Source organism: Lonchura striata, chromosome 1, assembly GCF_050655825.1.
Source record: "Lonchura striata isolate lonStrDom1 chromosome 1, ASM5065582v1, whole genome shotgun sequence".
Classification (NCBI taxonomy): Eukaryota; Metazoa; Chordata; class Aves; order Passeriformes; family Estrildidae; genus Lonchura; species Lonchura striata.
This window is the reverse complement of record NC_140703.1, coordinates 31,901,354-31,914,313: the sequence shown is the minus strand read 5'-3', so window position 1 is coordinate 31,914,313 and position 12,960 is coordinate 31,901,354. Positions and strand designations below refer to the sequence as shown.

General features: G+C 38.1%; 1 protein-coding gene across 1 annotated transcript; it reads left to right on the top strand.

Annotated features, from left to right (window-relative positions):
- Positions 1-14: 14 nt before the first annotated feature.
- LOC144248877 (taste receptor type 2 member 40-like) lies at positions 15-11,234 on the top strand. The gene has a single exon (XM_085592536.1). The coding sequence runs from the start codon at positions 10,266-10,268 to the stop codon at positions 11,199-11,201; it is 936 nt and encodes a 311-aa protein (XP_085448662.1). The 5' UTR covers positions 15-10,265; the 3' UTR covers positions 11,202-11,234.
- The last annotated feature ends 1,726 nt before the right edge of the window (positions 11,235-12,960 follow it).

Genomic DNA, 12,960 nt, shown 5'->3' with positions numbered 1-12,960 from the left:
GACTTTTTCCCATTAGGAGGTATAGAAAAAAAAAAAATCATTAATTGCTGATTCTATTTACAGTTGTTCTTGGAAAATGGCCAGCCTGTGTGTCTTTGCTTTTTTAAGGAGGAACATTGGGAATATTTGGGACTGGGAACCCACATTATTTCTCTGAGACATGAAAAACTGAGTAGGAGAGCAAGACATTGAGACTTGAGACCTTCTCAATTGGCGGCTGTGAGGTGAGAGAGGTAGTGGGGACCATCTTGGTGTCAGCTTCCAAAGTGCTTGAAACAAGCAAAATACCAGGACAGCACTGTTTGCCTCCCCAGGCTGCAAGTCTCTGAGGAGAATTTGATATCTTGGTTCACTAGTCTGAAAATACTTTGATATCTGTTCAGTTGTTCAGAGCTCCTATCAACCTGATTTTTCCCTATTTCTGTAGTGCTTGCATAATTTAACACTTTACTATCGTAACAGATTTCTTATGTGGCTGCAACCAGTTACTTACTCCCAGTTCTTTTTAGCATTCAGGTTACTGGTAGCTATATATTTCTGTATTTAACAACCAGCTCTAAATACAGTAAGAAAGTCCTAGCATACTGACAAAAAGATCCCTACTGATCTTTCCTTGCAGTGTGTCACTTCACTTTAACATCAGAATCCATTTTGCAAATACTTCTCTCATAAATTGATTGATATTTGATTTAATGAAAGCAACGAAACAAAAGTTTTTTGTTAGCCACAATTGAGATCTCACAGTGAAGAGATCTTTGTATACTATTTGGACAAATTTGTTCATTACAATATTCAGTTTATTTATCTGTCTTAACTGTATCTGAACTCTTCCACCTTCATTACAGCATCTAACAGCTGCCAAGCTTTATGTAATGAAGTAAATTTTATTTCTCTTTTCTCCATGAACACTATCTAAGTTTTAAAAATTACCTGGGTAAGGAATTTATTGACTTTTTTGATTATAAAATGGTTATGATGATTTTGAATCCAATGTAAAAAAATTAAAGCAAGTAATAAAACCTTGGCTGAAGTATTCACTTTTAAAATGACACTTGAGAAGACAAAAGAGGCCTTTGGTCAATATGCTGGGAGAATATGATTGGCGTTAACCTGGTTTCGTGTACCAGTATCTATTAAACAGGTATTCTCATTTCCTCTTGATAGAATGAAATTTTACCACTTAATTATTGCCACAACAGATGGATTGTCCCACACACACTACCTAGAAAATATTTGAATGTGTATGTATAGGCAATTTTTACCAGACTTGCTAGCTAATAAGGACACATCCTGAAAAGTCAATGGATCACAACTTCATTTCAAGAGTGCGTGGGATGTTTCAGGAAAGGCAACCTGAGAAGCCTTCTCTTTCTCACTGAAGAGCACAACTCATTGAATTAGAACCTGTTTCAAGGGTGCTGTGATGCTGAGAAAGCTGCCTTGAAAGATCTAGTGTGGTGGTGATATTTCTTCTCGGAAGGCATGACATGCCATAGTAACATCATGTATTGGATCTAATAGACGTTATTGTTGGATTCTCAATACTGTTCTGGAAAAGTATGCTCCTGAGTAGTATTCTGCTGCAATGGACATAGGGTTTTGAGTTTGTTCAGTAATTCAGTAGCAAAGCTGAGCTGTTACGGAGAGAATTAAGTTGTTAAAACTTTTATTTATTCCAAAATTTGTGTATCTCATTGGAAAAATGTGGATTTATTTCACATAGATGCTCCCTCTGTGACTATGGGCTGAGATATCCAGGTATAAGACATATTTTATCTGAAATTATGTGATCCACACTTCAGAAAAATCTGTTTGGCTGTGGTTATTAGCTGTTGCAAAATAATTCAGACACTGTATTTATGTATATTTTCAAGCAGAGTTTCTTACATCTGTCAAGGTAAGAATAGAGCATATTTGCATTTGGTAGCAATAAGGCAGTGAAGCATGTCTTACATTTTCCACATCACAAATTGGGTATGGAAATTTCTTTCAGATTATGTGGCACAGGACAGCAGCACTTTCTATCTGAAAGTGACAGTCTGTATATATATTTAAGCCTTGAAAAATCTATACCTTGGAGAGGATTGCATGATGCCATTGTAAATATTCTGATGGGGTTTTGAATATATAACTTGTAGAGCTTTGGGCAGCTTCAGAGCTGAATGCATGAAGCATTCCCATATACATGAAAATGGTGCTGTTGTTTTTCCTGCTAGCATGTAGGTTTCTTTGAAGACACTTTTAGCACTTACAGAAAGCAAAGACAAAAAATTTCCCTGTAAATTTTTTCTAATTTCAGAAGCAGGAAGAGGGGCTTGGGGGAGGGAGGGAGGGCAGGGAGGGAGAAGACGTCACAAGTAATCCTTATCAACTCATTCCCTTCTTATCTTTAAGGCACATATGACAGCTCTGCTCCCTTGAGTCCACAAATTAGTAAGAGAACCTCTGGCTTTTTTCTCTGTGACAGACACTTTCCTCTATACAGTGCATTATCCTCTTCCAAATCTAACAATGATCAGCAAACTGAAAAAAAATATAATGTTCAGCATGCCTTCCAGCTGTTACACATAAAACTGGTTAACAGCAATTATCTTTTAGATACCTTATAGAATTAAATAAACATATGATTCAAAGAAATATGGATGTATTAAGTGTGTTGGTGTGCATTTGACAGATGTTGTTTCAAGTATTTCTTATGGTAATTTAAAATGGTTAGTATTTAAAATGGTTTGGAATCAAAAGCAGATTTCAGCAAATTATTTTTCTAATATATGTCCTGAAGTGAAATTTAATTGGGACTTTAATCTTCTACATCATGTGAATAGTAAATTTCACTACAACAGTTTGGTAGACTGAAGTTTTGCTTCATGGATTGATATTCCATCTTCAACCTTTCAAAATATGTATGTATTACAGACTGCATGAAAGTTTGCTCTTTTAAAAAGAGCATTAGAAAAACATGGTGAGGCAATATTAATGACGCTGGCCATCTTGAAAACTCCTGTGAAAAGGCTATCACTTACAAAGAGACTGCACTTAGGTTTAAAAAAAACTCGTTTAACTCAATCCCTTGTACCTCAAATGGTCCTTGGTGGTACTACTACTGAGCAATGTGACTTAAGGATTAAAACAACATGAAAGAAAATCTCCTTGATATGAAAGACTGTCAGCTAAAGGTTAGTAATAATTTTAGTAACCATCAAAAGCACAAATTTGGTCTGATGACATCAGAACACTATAGCACTTGTTCCTTCACTAAAGAAGTTCAGAAACTGACAGCCTGAGAGCCGTAATATTCCATTGTAGATTGGAGGACTGATGACAGGAAAAATTAATTAAATTTAAACAGCTCATAATTGGAGTTGTCTGTCAGGGATCCAGCAGAGTGTTCCCACTGCCCTGCAGGTGACAGATCCCTTCTGGGGCAAAAGTGCTCTCAGACACTCTCAAGTCACATACACAGATGGCAACTTTTCACCCTTTTATTCACCAGAAACTTGCTCTCTCATCTAGCATCAGTCTACCAGTACACAAACTCAAAGACTCATAGAATGTAGTTAGAAAGGACCTTTTAAAAATCATCCAGTTCAACCAAGCCACCATGGTCAGGCTGCTTGATCTCTGTCCAGGCCTTGAATACTTCTAGTGAGGGGGCGTTCACCACTTCCCTGGGCAACCCATCCTTCTAGCTTTCTGCGACATCTTTATGCAGAAAAAAAGGGCAGAAAAGTAATTGATGCTTCTAACCACAGCCACCTGTTCATACACATTAGGTTCAGAGGAGGAAGGAACAAGAGGAGAAACGTAAATTTGTAAGCCCAGATTAGCTCAATCTGTAGCAATTCAGTTACCTGGATGAATTTGTTAAAGACAATGGGGAAAAAAGAGGAATAGTCTGACCTCTGTGAGTCCTTCAAATTGAAGATTCATCAGTCAACCCATAAGGAAGATTATACTCAAACCTGGGATCCAAGTGGATAGAATGGATATGTGAACTGGGACGTAGACAGGAAGGGTATCCTTGATGACAGGAAAGAAAAGGAGTTGGTTTCAGGCACTAGGAAAGGACAGTCTGAGAATTAAGGGTAAGAGGGTAAAGAAGATCAGGCAAGAAAGACAGGAGAAGCAGTGAAAATAAGAATGGCAAAAACCACTAAAGTTGAAACTAAAAAAACACCTTGTTTTCCCCTGTCCTACATGAATGTACATGAGTTTCCCTGGTCATAACCCTATCATACATGAATGTCTTCTATTATTTTCTGTGTTACTTTAATATATCATTTGTTGCCTCATTGGGCACAAACTCTAAGAATAAATAGCATAATTAGAATATCACCTCAGGCTATTATTAAAATTTTGTAGGTTTTTTTTGTAGCTACTGTACTAGTGAGAACTTGATTTTTTTTTTTTCTCTGCAACAGGGTGAGGACTGATATTTAAAAAAGATTTTTGCGGTTGTATATCTCTTTATGCATTCAGATATTCACTGTGAAACCATTCCAAAACACCCACGAGGCATAGTATTCCATGCAGAAAATCAAGTCCTAGCCTCTGAAGCATTTATTTAACATCAAGGAGAGCAAGAAAGAATATTAGCCTAATCCCTGAATAAGCAGCCACACAGCCTTCTACTGAGGAGGCATGTTAAGGCAAATTAAATATCAGAGTCCACCAGATGCCAGAGGGCTTCTCTTACAATTGAGTGTGTATCAGCTCTGTTCTTGCTTCTTCACAATGCACCACCTTCCAAAATACATCCTAGAAAACCATTTTCTGTGGCTCTCGAAAGTGCTTGCTATCTGCTTTGTTTTTACAGTTGTTTACAGGCTGATTTAAATGGATATTCCTGTAAAAGTCCATTCTGATTCTGAAAAATGACCATAACAAAAATACCCTTTCATATGCAACATAATCAAAAGTGGTGAATTTCATAACATAAAAGCTATGTCCTGTGCTTTACTGTATTAGCCCTACAGATATAATTCAGATGAAAAACAACCTTGTGTGAGATGTGGAGTTGTACCTACTTATGGAAAACTCAGACTAATTGCTATGCTTGGTTGACAGCAAAATAAAACAAAGCCTTATAACCCAAATTATGTGTGCCAATGTGTGAGGTGAAAACAGCCTTGAATTTCAGAGATTATGGGTCTATCAAGCAGAATTACTTATATTTCACATGTAGATAACATACTTCTGCTGCAAAATCACTTGAATCATGGATGTTACAATGCAATAACCACTTGACCACAACTCAGATTTATGTCTCCAAATGTGTATTTTAATTGTAATGCTGCAACAAGAAACTATATGGAAGCATATACAGCTAAACTCAAAATTATATGAACTTCATGGCCATTCAAAATACTTTGGAAGGTATAAGCATTGGTATTGTTTTTAAGTATTTTTTGTTGAAGTACATCCTTAATATCTATCATTAGTTACATCTGTGAACCAGAGAGTGAAGTGTCATCAGTCACAAAAATTCTTTTTGGTTCAGCCCCCAAATCTGCTATCCTCATTTGTGGTTTAGATCCAACTTAGATACTAAAGCTCTTCATATACTTTGCAATATCACAAAGTCATGCTTGTGAAATAAAAATATTAAAAAAAGAAGTTACCTCATCCTTCTGAGCAGAACCCTCAAGTTCTGTCTTCCATATTTCCAACACAATTTCATTTGATGTCTCCTCTTCTTAGCATTTTCTTCCTTCTCAGAGTATCTCCAGATCTCCAGTTACTGCACTGTGTTTCTAAAGTTAAGACTTAATCTTATAATTCTGGAGATTTCAAGTTCCATTTGTATCTTTGATTCTGTTGTAATATGTGGTTTTGAGTAATCAGGAAACTTGCCAGTGCATCTGTAAAGAGGAATTGTTTGCATCTGGCCAGCAATGTGGCGTATTTTGAATTGAACTAAATAATTTCCTGTGTCACTATGAGGTATTATTAAGTACCAAACACTTTGGTCCACCAAACAGCCAAATTAATTGAGAAAGATTTTCTCCCAGACTGATGAAATGGAAAGAGGTGAACTTTTAGTAGATTTCTATATAGTTCAATGAATAAGCTTTGCTTTCATTCACTTCTCCAAAGCAGGATCAGCTTTCCCTGTGACACTGCAGAAGCTTCTTGTTCAAACCCTTTTTAAAAGTTTGCAATTAAAATATGCATCATTTTTTTTAAGTTTTGACACTAATTGTAAAAAGGATGTCACTTTGTAATTATGAAACCAGCCACTCCTTGCCCTGTCCACAATGAACTTTAAGAAAAGTTTATTCCTTTATCTTCAGAGTTACTTTTTCATGTTTGTTAGTCCTTTTGCAGATGTCTTCTTTCAAAACTAAAAAAGGCTTTCGCTTCCAATTTTTATAGTTCTGCAATGCAACTTTATAAGAGCTACATACAAGAGTACAATGCCTTAATTTATACAACAAACAAAAATTTTTGGTTACATCTCTCAGCATGGCATTTATTTTTATTACAGCTTTCTTCAGAAATTTATATATGCATGTGTTTATTCATATCTGTAGGCATTTGTGCCTGTTTTATCAGCCTGCATCTCCAGCTTGCCAAAATGATTTTGAATTGTGAATCTGTCTTCCAGAACTTTGTTGTCAGCCTAAGTCTAGTGTTATGTGCAAATTCAGTAGTGCCCAGTCACCAGAAAAATAGAATTCCCCCCAAATACTGGATGCAATATTCCAGATATCACCTTAAGAAGTGTTGAGGAAGATAATCACTTTCCTTAATCTGTTTTTTTACCAGGCTGTGCTCCTGGTAAACCAGATTAGAATGCTGTACAGTGTATACTTATTCTCTAAACATTTACTGAACTTATGTACTTAGCTACCCATCTACTGTGGCAGTTAATTCTGATTTCTTTGTCAAGCTCTTGGAATCTACTTGTGTTGAATACTGCTGATACAATTAATTTTACCAACAGATGATAAAAAGGTGGGACTGGGATGGACTCATTGATAAAGTTGCCAGGTACTGCTATGGTGAATATGGTTAGGGGCTCTGCACTGCTTTTGGGGTTTTGGCTGCTGAGTTTCAGAGCCAACTTCCACAGCACAGCTGGCTGACCTTAAAACAATTGCTGGGAGATGCCTCAGCAGGGCTCAGCCCCCTCTCGTTTCAGGAGCTGCTTCTAAGATGGGTGTTAACCCTTACTCTCTCCTTGAGCTGTGCTGTAGCTTTGCTGGAGTCTTTCCACCTGCCTAGCTGACATGGATACTGATCCTGGTCTACAAACTGGAATTACTGTCATATCACTGTGGACACATCTGGTATGAGTGGACTGCTGGCTGACCCATCACAGAGCTTCTTTGCTTTCCTTGTCCACAGGAGGTGGGACTGCATGCTTGACAGTCCTGTCCTTGTCTGCTCTTGTGGTGATGCTGCCTTTTTGGATCTCTTTTCCTTATGGAACAGCTCCTCCTGCTGCTCCTTGACATGGCCATTTTAATCTATGCTTCAGCCATAATTCTCCCTGTGGACTCACACGATGTTGAGCAGCTTTTGAAATAGCTGACTACTAGGCTTCTGGAGTCACCTTTCTATAAACTGTGTATGGGGATATATATGTACTTTGCTAGTTGACTCCATGAGAATGGGATGTTCAGGTTCAGCTAGCACCCATCTGATCTCTGATGTTGATTTTGACTCATGGGTAGACCTTTGTCTCTATCTGTGTCATGCATTCAGACTGAGTGCCTGACAATCAGCATCAAGGGAGTAAGGCTGCAAAACACAATGGAGCACCCTCTTCTCAAGTGTTGGTGACCTGAATGTGATATGGTGACAGTGACAGGCATGATATCACTACATAGAATCTTAAGCTGATCCTTTTCAGGTCAAAATATGTCACTTCCTGCTGTTTCACCGAAGTGCACAGCACAATATGATCCCAGGAATTGGATGGTCATTTTTGCAGGGTGAAGGAATTATCTACCCATCAGCAGCTTTGTTTGACCCTTCCTGGAGAAAAAGATTGCTCCAGTACTTTCTAGATAATTCCTGAACATGAGCATAATTGAGAATATAGGAGCAGAATCAAATCCAGCAGCTGAAATGGCAGCAGTGTCACTCAGATTGTCAGCCCATTCCCAGACAGGGTAGGCTTGGCTTGGCTTTTGAGGGCTGCAGTGAGTAGAAGTACATGAGTCATCCCGGGTCTCTTAGCCATGGAAACAAAGGTCATTCCCTGGTGTGGGTTCCCAGGATAATATAAAGTTGCATTAAACAACTGCAAGTTCTGTAGTTTGTTGCATAAGGGATGAATTGCAATTTAGTAATAACACTAAACTTAGAATTATTTCTGTAAACAGTTTGTTGATTTAAACTGTGTCTGATTTTCTAATTGTACAACATTAGGAGAGTACTGTAGTATGTTAATAACTATAAACAGACATTGTTCCATTGTTCCATAATTTCATTAAATGTCTAACATATCCTATTGAAGCATCTCCAGCAGAGATGGTATTTATGCTATTTGTTCATATCTATACTTGCTATTTTGCTTAATTAGATTCTGTCATGTATGGGCTGTATTGCTACAAGTGGATGAATCCATTATCCTGATGATGTGTGGATGCTACAGATCTGTTTTCTTGAAGTCAAGCTAGGGAGTAAGGCTGAGCAAATACTCCTTGGGCAGGTATCCCTGCCTGTGGTGGGGAGGTTGGAACTAGATGATATGTAAGGTCCCTTCCAATCCAACCATTCTATGACTGTATCATCCTGTGGTCTCTAGAAACACACACAAGCACATATAGTCAGACTATTCAAGCACACAGTTGGCCATGCAGATCACATGGACAGGAAGCACTTGATAATTTTACTTTGAGAATGCTTTGAAAATTTAGTTAATGTCACTATGAAGTCATCAGAATTAGCAAGATATTTAAAACATAAGCATCTAGAGCACAAAGACAAACCTCTACAATTTTTTCAGCCATGTTTTAAGCCATGTGACATTCAATTCAGTACTTTAAAAAATTTCACCAAACTTAATGACAAGTGTGTAGACAAGCCTCCTTTGAGGTTTCTTCTTTCACAGCAAAACAAAAAATGTCACATAGCACCAGAGAACACTTATTCTTCCTGCCATAAAAAGTAAAAATGGCTGGGATAATACACACAAAGCAATAGAGCAGCAAACTAAAATGGATTCTGTTGTCAGCAAACACTGTTAGAAGACACAGGAAATACTACTTAAAGTTTGAAGAGACAAGTATCTGCACAAATTACATAGTGGAAGAGGATTCCTGAATGGGTGGATGAAACTACAAATGTTTCTAAAATGTCTCAGATTAAGGTATTTGACAAATTCTGTTTCAATGGTGAAATAAATTAAGAGCTACCTTCTATAAGCCACTGGAGGGAAGATTTACCACAGAAGCTGTATTCTCAACAGTAAATTATTTCTTTAATAAAAATGTTTTCTGGAAAATCTGTGCAAGTGTAAAGGCCAGTGGAACATCTGCTTTGACTCACATAAAAGAAGGATTGGTTGGTAAGATTACGTAGTCACCACTACACCTGGAATTCATTCACTGCAATGTTCATAGATGAGTTATTACAGCAAAGAAAGTGGAGCCAGACCTGCAAAAAGTGCTACAGGATGTCATCAGTTTGGCTCATTTCATAAAACAAGGCCTTGAAATATTAGGACTTTTACAATACTGTGCAAAGATAGGGGAGAGACGAAGAAAATCCTTTATACTTGTGGGAAGTTGACCTTGATTGGCTGTCACATGCCCACCAAGCCAATTTGCAGATATTTGAATACATTTGATAAGGACTTGCTTCAGTATTAGAAGACACCACAGAGATTACACTCATAAACAAAGAAGACATGACAGTGCAAGACAGGGAGAGATTAAGGAATAAGGTATTAAAAAACAACCAATCTAGGCACGTAAAGCAGGACATCAGATACTGAAGTGCAAAACCACTGTTCTAAAAACCCCAGTTGAGCTGCTCCATAACCCTTTAAAAATGCAAATCCTTTCACCAAAATGAAAACTATGCAACTGAATCTTGACCCAATTTGCATGCTTAGACAAATCAGCTGAACTAGCAACCCCAAAAACAAGATCTAAAATAGCACAAATATTAAATGACATTAGGATATTTCTGCCCCTGAGATAAATAGGTGAGCATTGCCCATAACAGCACCTTGGAATTGGCAGCACCAGAGCTGAGGCTCTCAGGAGCCCAGGAGAAGCTGCGTAATAATTGCAAGCCCTTGAGTTGCAATGATGACACCTTTTGCTGTCCTTTGTCTATCAATTGCTGTGGTTGAATCCCTGGCAGGAATTCTAGGAAATGGAATTATCTTGGCTGCCAGTTCATCGACCTGCATTGGGAGCAAGACATGGTCCCAGTATGATATGATCATGAGCTCACTGAGTTCATCTAGATTAATTCTGCAGTTATGGGCTACACTGGATTTTTTAATAAGTATATTTTATGAGCCCATCTTTTATAAAGGAAACATGTACATAGTTTCCGAGACAATTGTTACGTTTCTGATCTACTCCAGCCTCTGGTTTGGAGCCTGGCTTAGTGTCTTCTATTGTATCAAGGTTGCCAGTTTTACACAGCATTTCTTCATCTGGCTGAAGCTAAGAATTGCCAGGCTGGTGCCCTGGATGCTGCTCACATCATGGCTCTGCTCCTTCACAGCTGCAATTCTCTTTGCCTGGGATGTCTACGGCGTGCATGAGAACAACACTGCTCTTCTACCCATGACAAACTGTTCAGCAAGGAGAACCACATGGAATGACAGTTTGACTTTACTGATTTATCTCCGGAGTACAAGTACAGCTTTGCCTTTAATGTTGTCTGTTGTTTCAAATATCCTGCTGATTAGGTCTCTGTGGATACACACTAGACACATGCAAAATAATGCAAGTGGCTTCAGGGATCCCAGCTTAGAGGCTCATATGAAAGCCATCAAGTCAGTCGGTTCCTTCTTTGTACTTTCCATTATATATTTTATTTGTTTGCTTCTCCTCTATTCCAGAGTTTTTTCACTTTTTAGTGATAAGCAATCCATGTGTATAGTTATAATGGCTGCCTGTTCTACAGGACACACAATGGTTTTAATTTGGAGCAATCCAAAATTTCAAGAGCTGCCAGCTATGATTTGGCACCACACAAAGTGTCCTGTCAGAACTATATCTGTGTAAAAGACCATGATTTAGCCTGCACTTTCTAGTTTAGATCAAAAATAATTCAAATTAATTTGTCAGAGATATAAAATAATAGGCAATGGAATTAATAGATTATGGTCTTGATCTGGAATCATGAAGAGTGGAAATTTGTTTTACTTAGTTGTGAGTCTTGTTTTGAAAAATTTTGTAAGTTGTCTCCTATTTGCTACACTTTCCTTAGAAATTGCCATGGTTTCTCTGGGACAAGAAAAAAACAAGGCAATGACTCAGATTCCTGTATGATTTGGTAAAGAACAAAACAGTCTTTTGATCTTCTTCTGCTCTTCCTGAAGTAATGATTGTTGTCAGTGCATTATTGTTACATTAGGTCTGGAGTTTTGGGAGCCTTTCCAGCTAGAGTGGGAGTTTATCCACTTTTGAAGTGACTGTCACAGAAACATACTTGACTTGAGCCTTATGTTGACTAAGCCCATCCTGATTCAATGTATCTGGTTTGGATGCTGTCGACCTGTTTGAAGCCATGTACCTGTAATTGATCTGAGTCTGTGCCTCAATTGTTTTATTTTACAAATTAAAAAATGACATATCAAAGGATAATTGGTGCTGGAGTCTTCCTTCTCCTCATGACATAAACTGTGCCACAGGTGACAGAAATGTCTTGTAGGAGTATTTTTTATGCCATTTAACAGGGATGGTAGAAATTCAGCACATGGCAATGATACTCGGACATGCCATTGTCATCACCCGGCAGTGTCACCATGCTGGTTCCCAGCCCAGCACCATCAGACACCTGTGCTGGGAGGGCTGCTCCATCCTCTGCCCTTCCCTGCTCTCCCCTCACCGGCCTTCAGGAACAAACCTCAGAGCTCCCAGACCACAGCAACAAGCAAAACACGTGGGCTGTGCTCAACCCTCAATCCATGTGTGCTGTCCTGCTCCTGGCTGAGCTCTGAGGCACACGGCTGCTCAGCAGGGACACCCTGAACAGCTGCTCTCACACAGTTTGGTTTGCGTGCCATTATTCCACATTCCTCATGCACACCAGAGTCAAAAGTATGTGCTATTTTCCCACCTCTTTAAGTACATCTTCCCTCCAAAGCTTCCTTTCCATAAAATTAAATCAAATAGTTACCAGTTTACTCACATGAATTTGGGGATCTAAGAGGGAACACTGACAAAGATACTGGAAGGCACCTCATAGGGCCAGTTTCCTGCTAGATGTTCCTTTCTGTAATATACTATGTAACTAATTATTATCACCAAAAAAAAAAAAAATCTTTAACATGCATTATATACACCATCTACTAGATCCCTTTGTTTTACTGAATAAGTTAATAAATAAATTTGACAAAAATTTATTCTGGTAAACAAAAGTAACAGCCTCTGTACTAAAACAAATGAGAATTACAGCAGTTGTGATCCTCTGTATTCACACATCTTGTTTAAAAGTATTAATTTTTCTCTTTTTGTGTGTTTGTCCATAAGATGGGAATTGGTTTGATTCCCACATCTTAACTAACCATATACCAACCTAATGAAAATTTAAAAGTCATGGACTCAGACCCTTCCAGAGCATGAACTATTTGCATACACACCAATGCTACTCAGACCCTCTTGCAGCTCGATTCAATTCTGGTACAGTGAATCAAATCAGGAAACAAAATTCAAAGCTCATCCTCCTCTAACACTGCCAGAAGGACATCATGCAAATCATCTTGTCCTGTACCTCTTTCCATTGAGCATCCAGTAAAAAAAAAAAAAACCACAATATTTT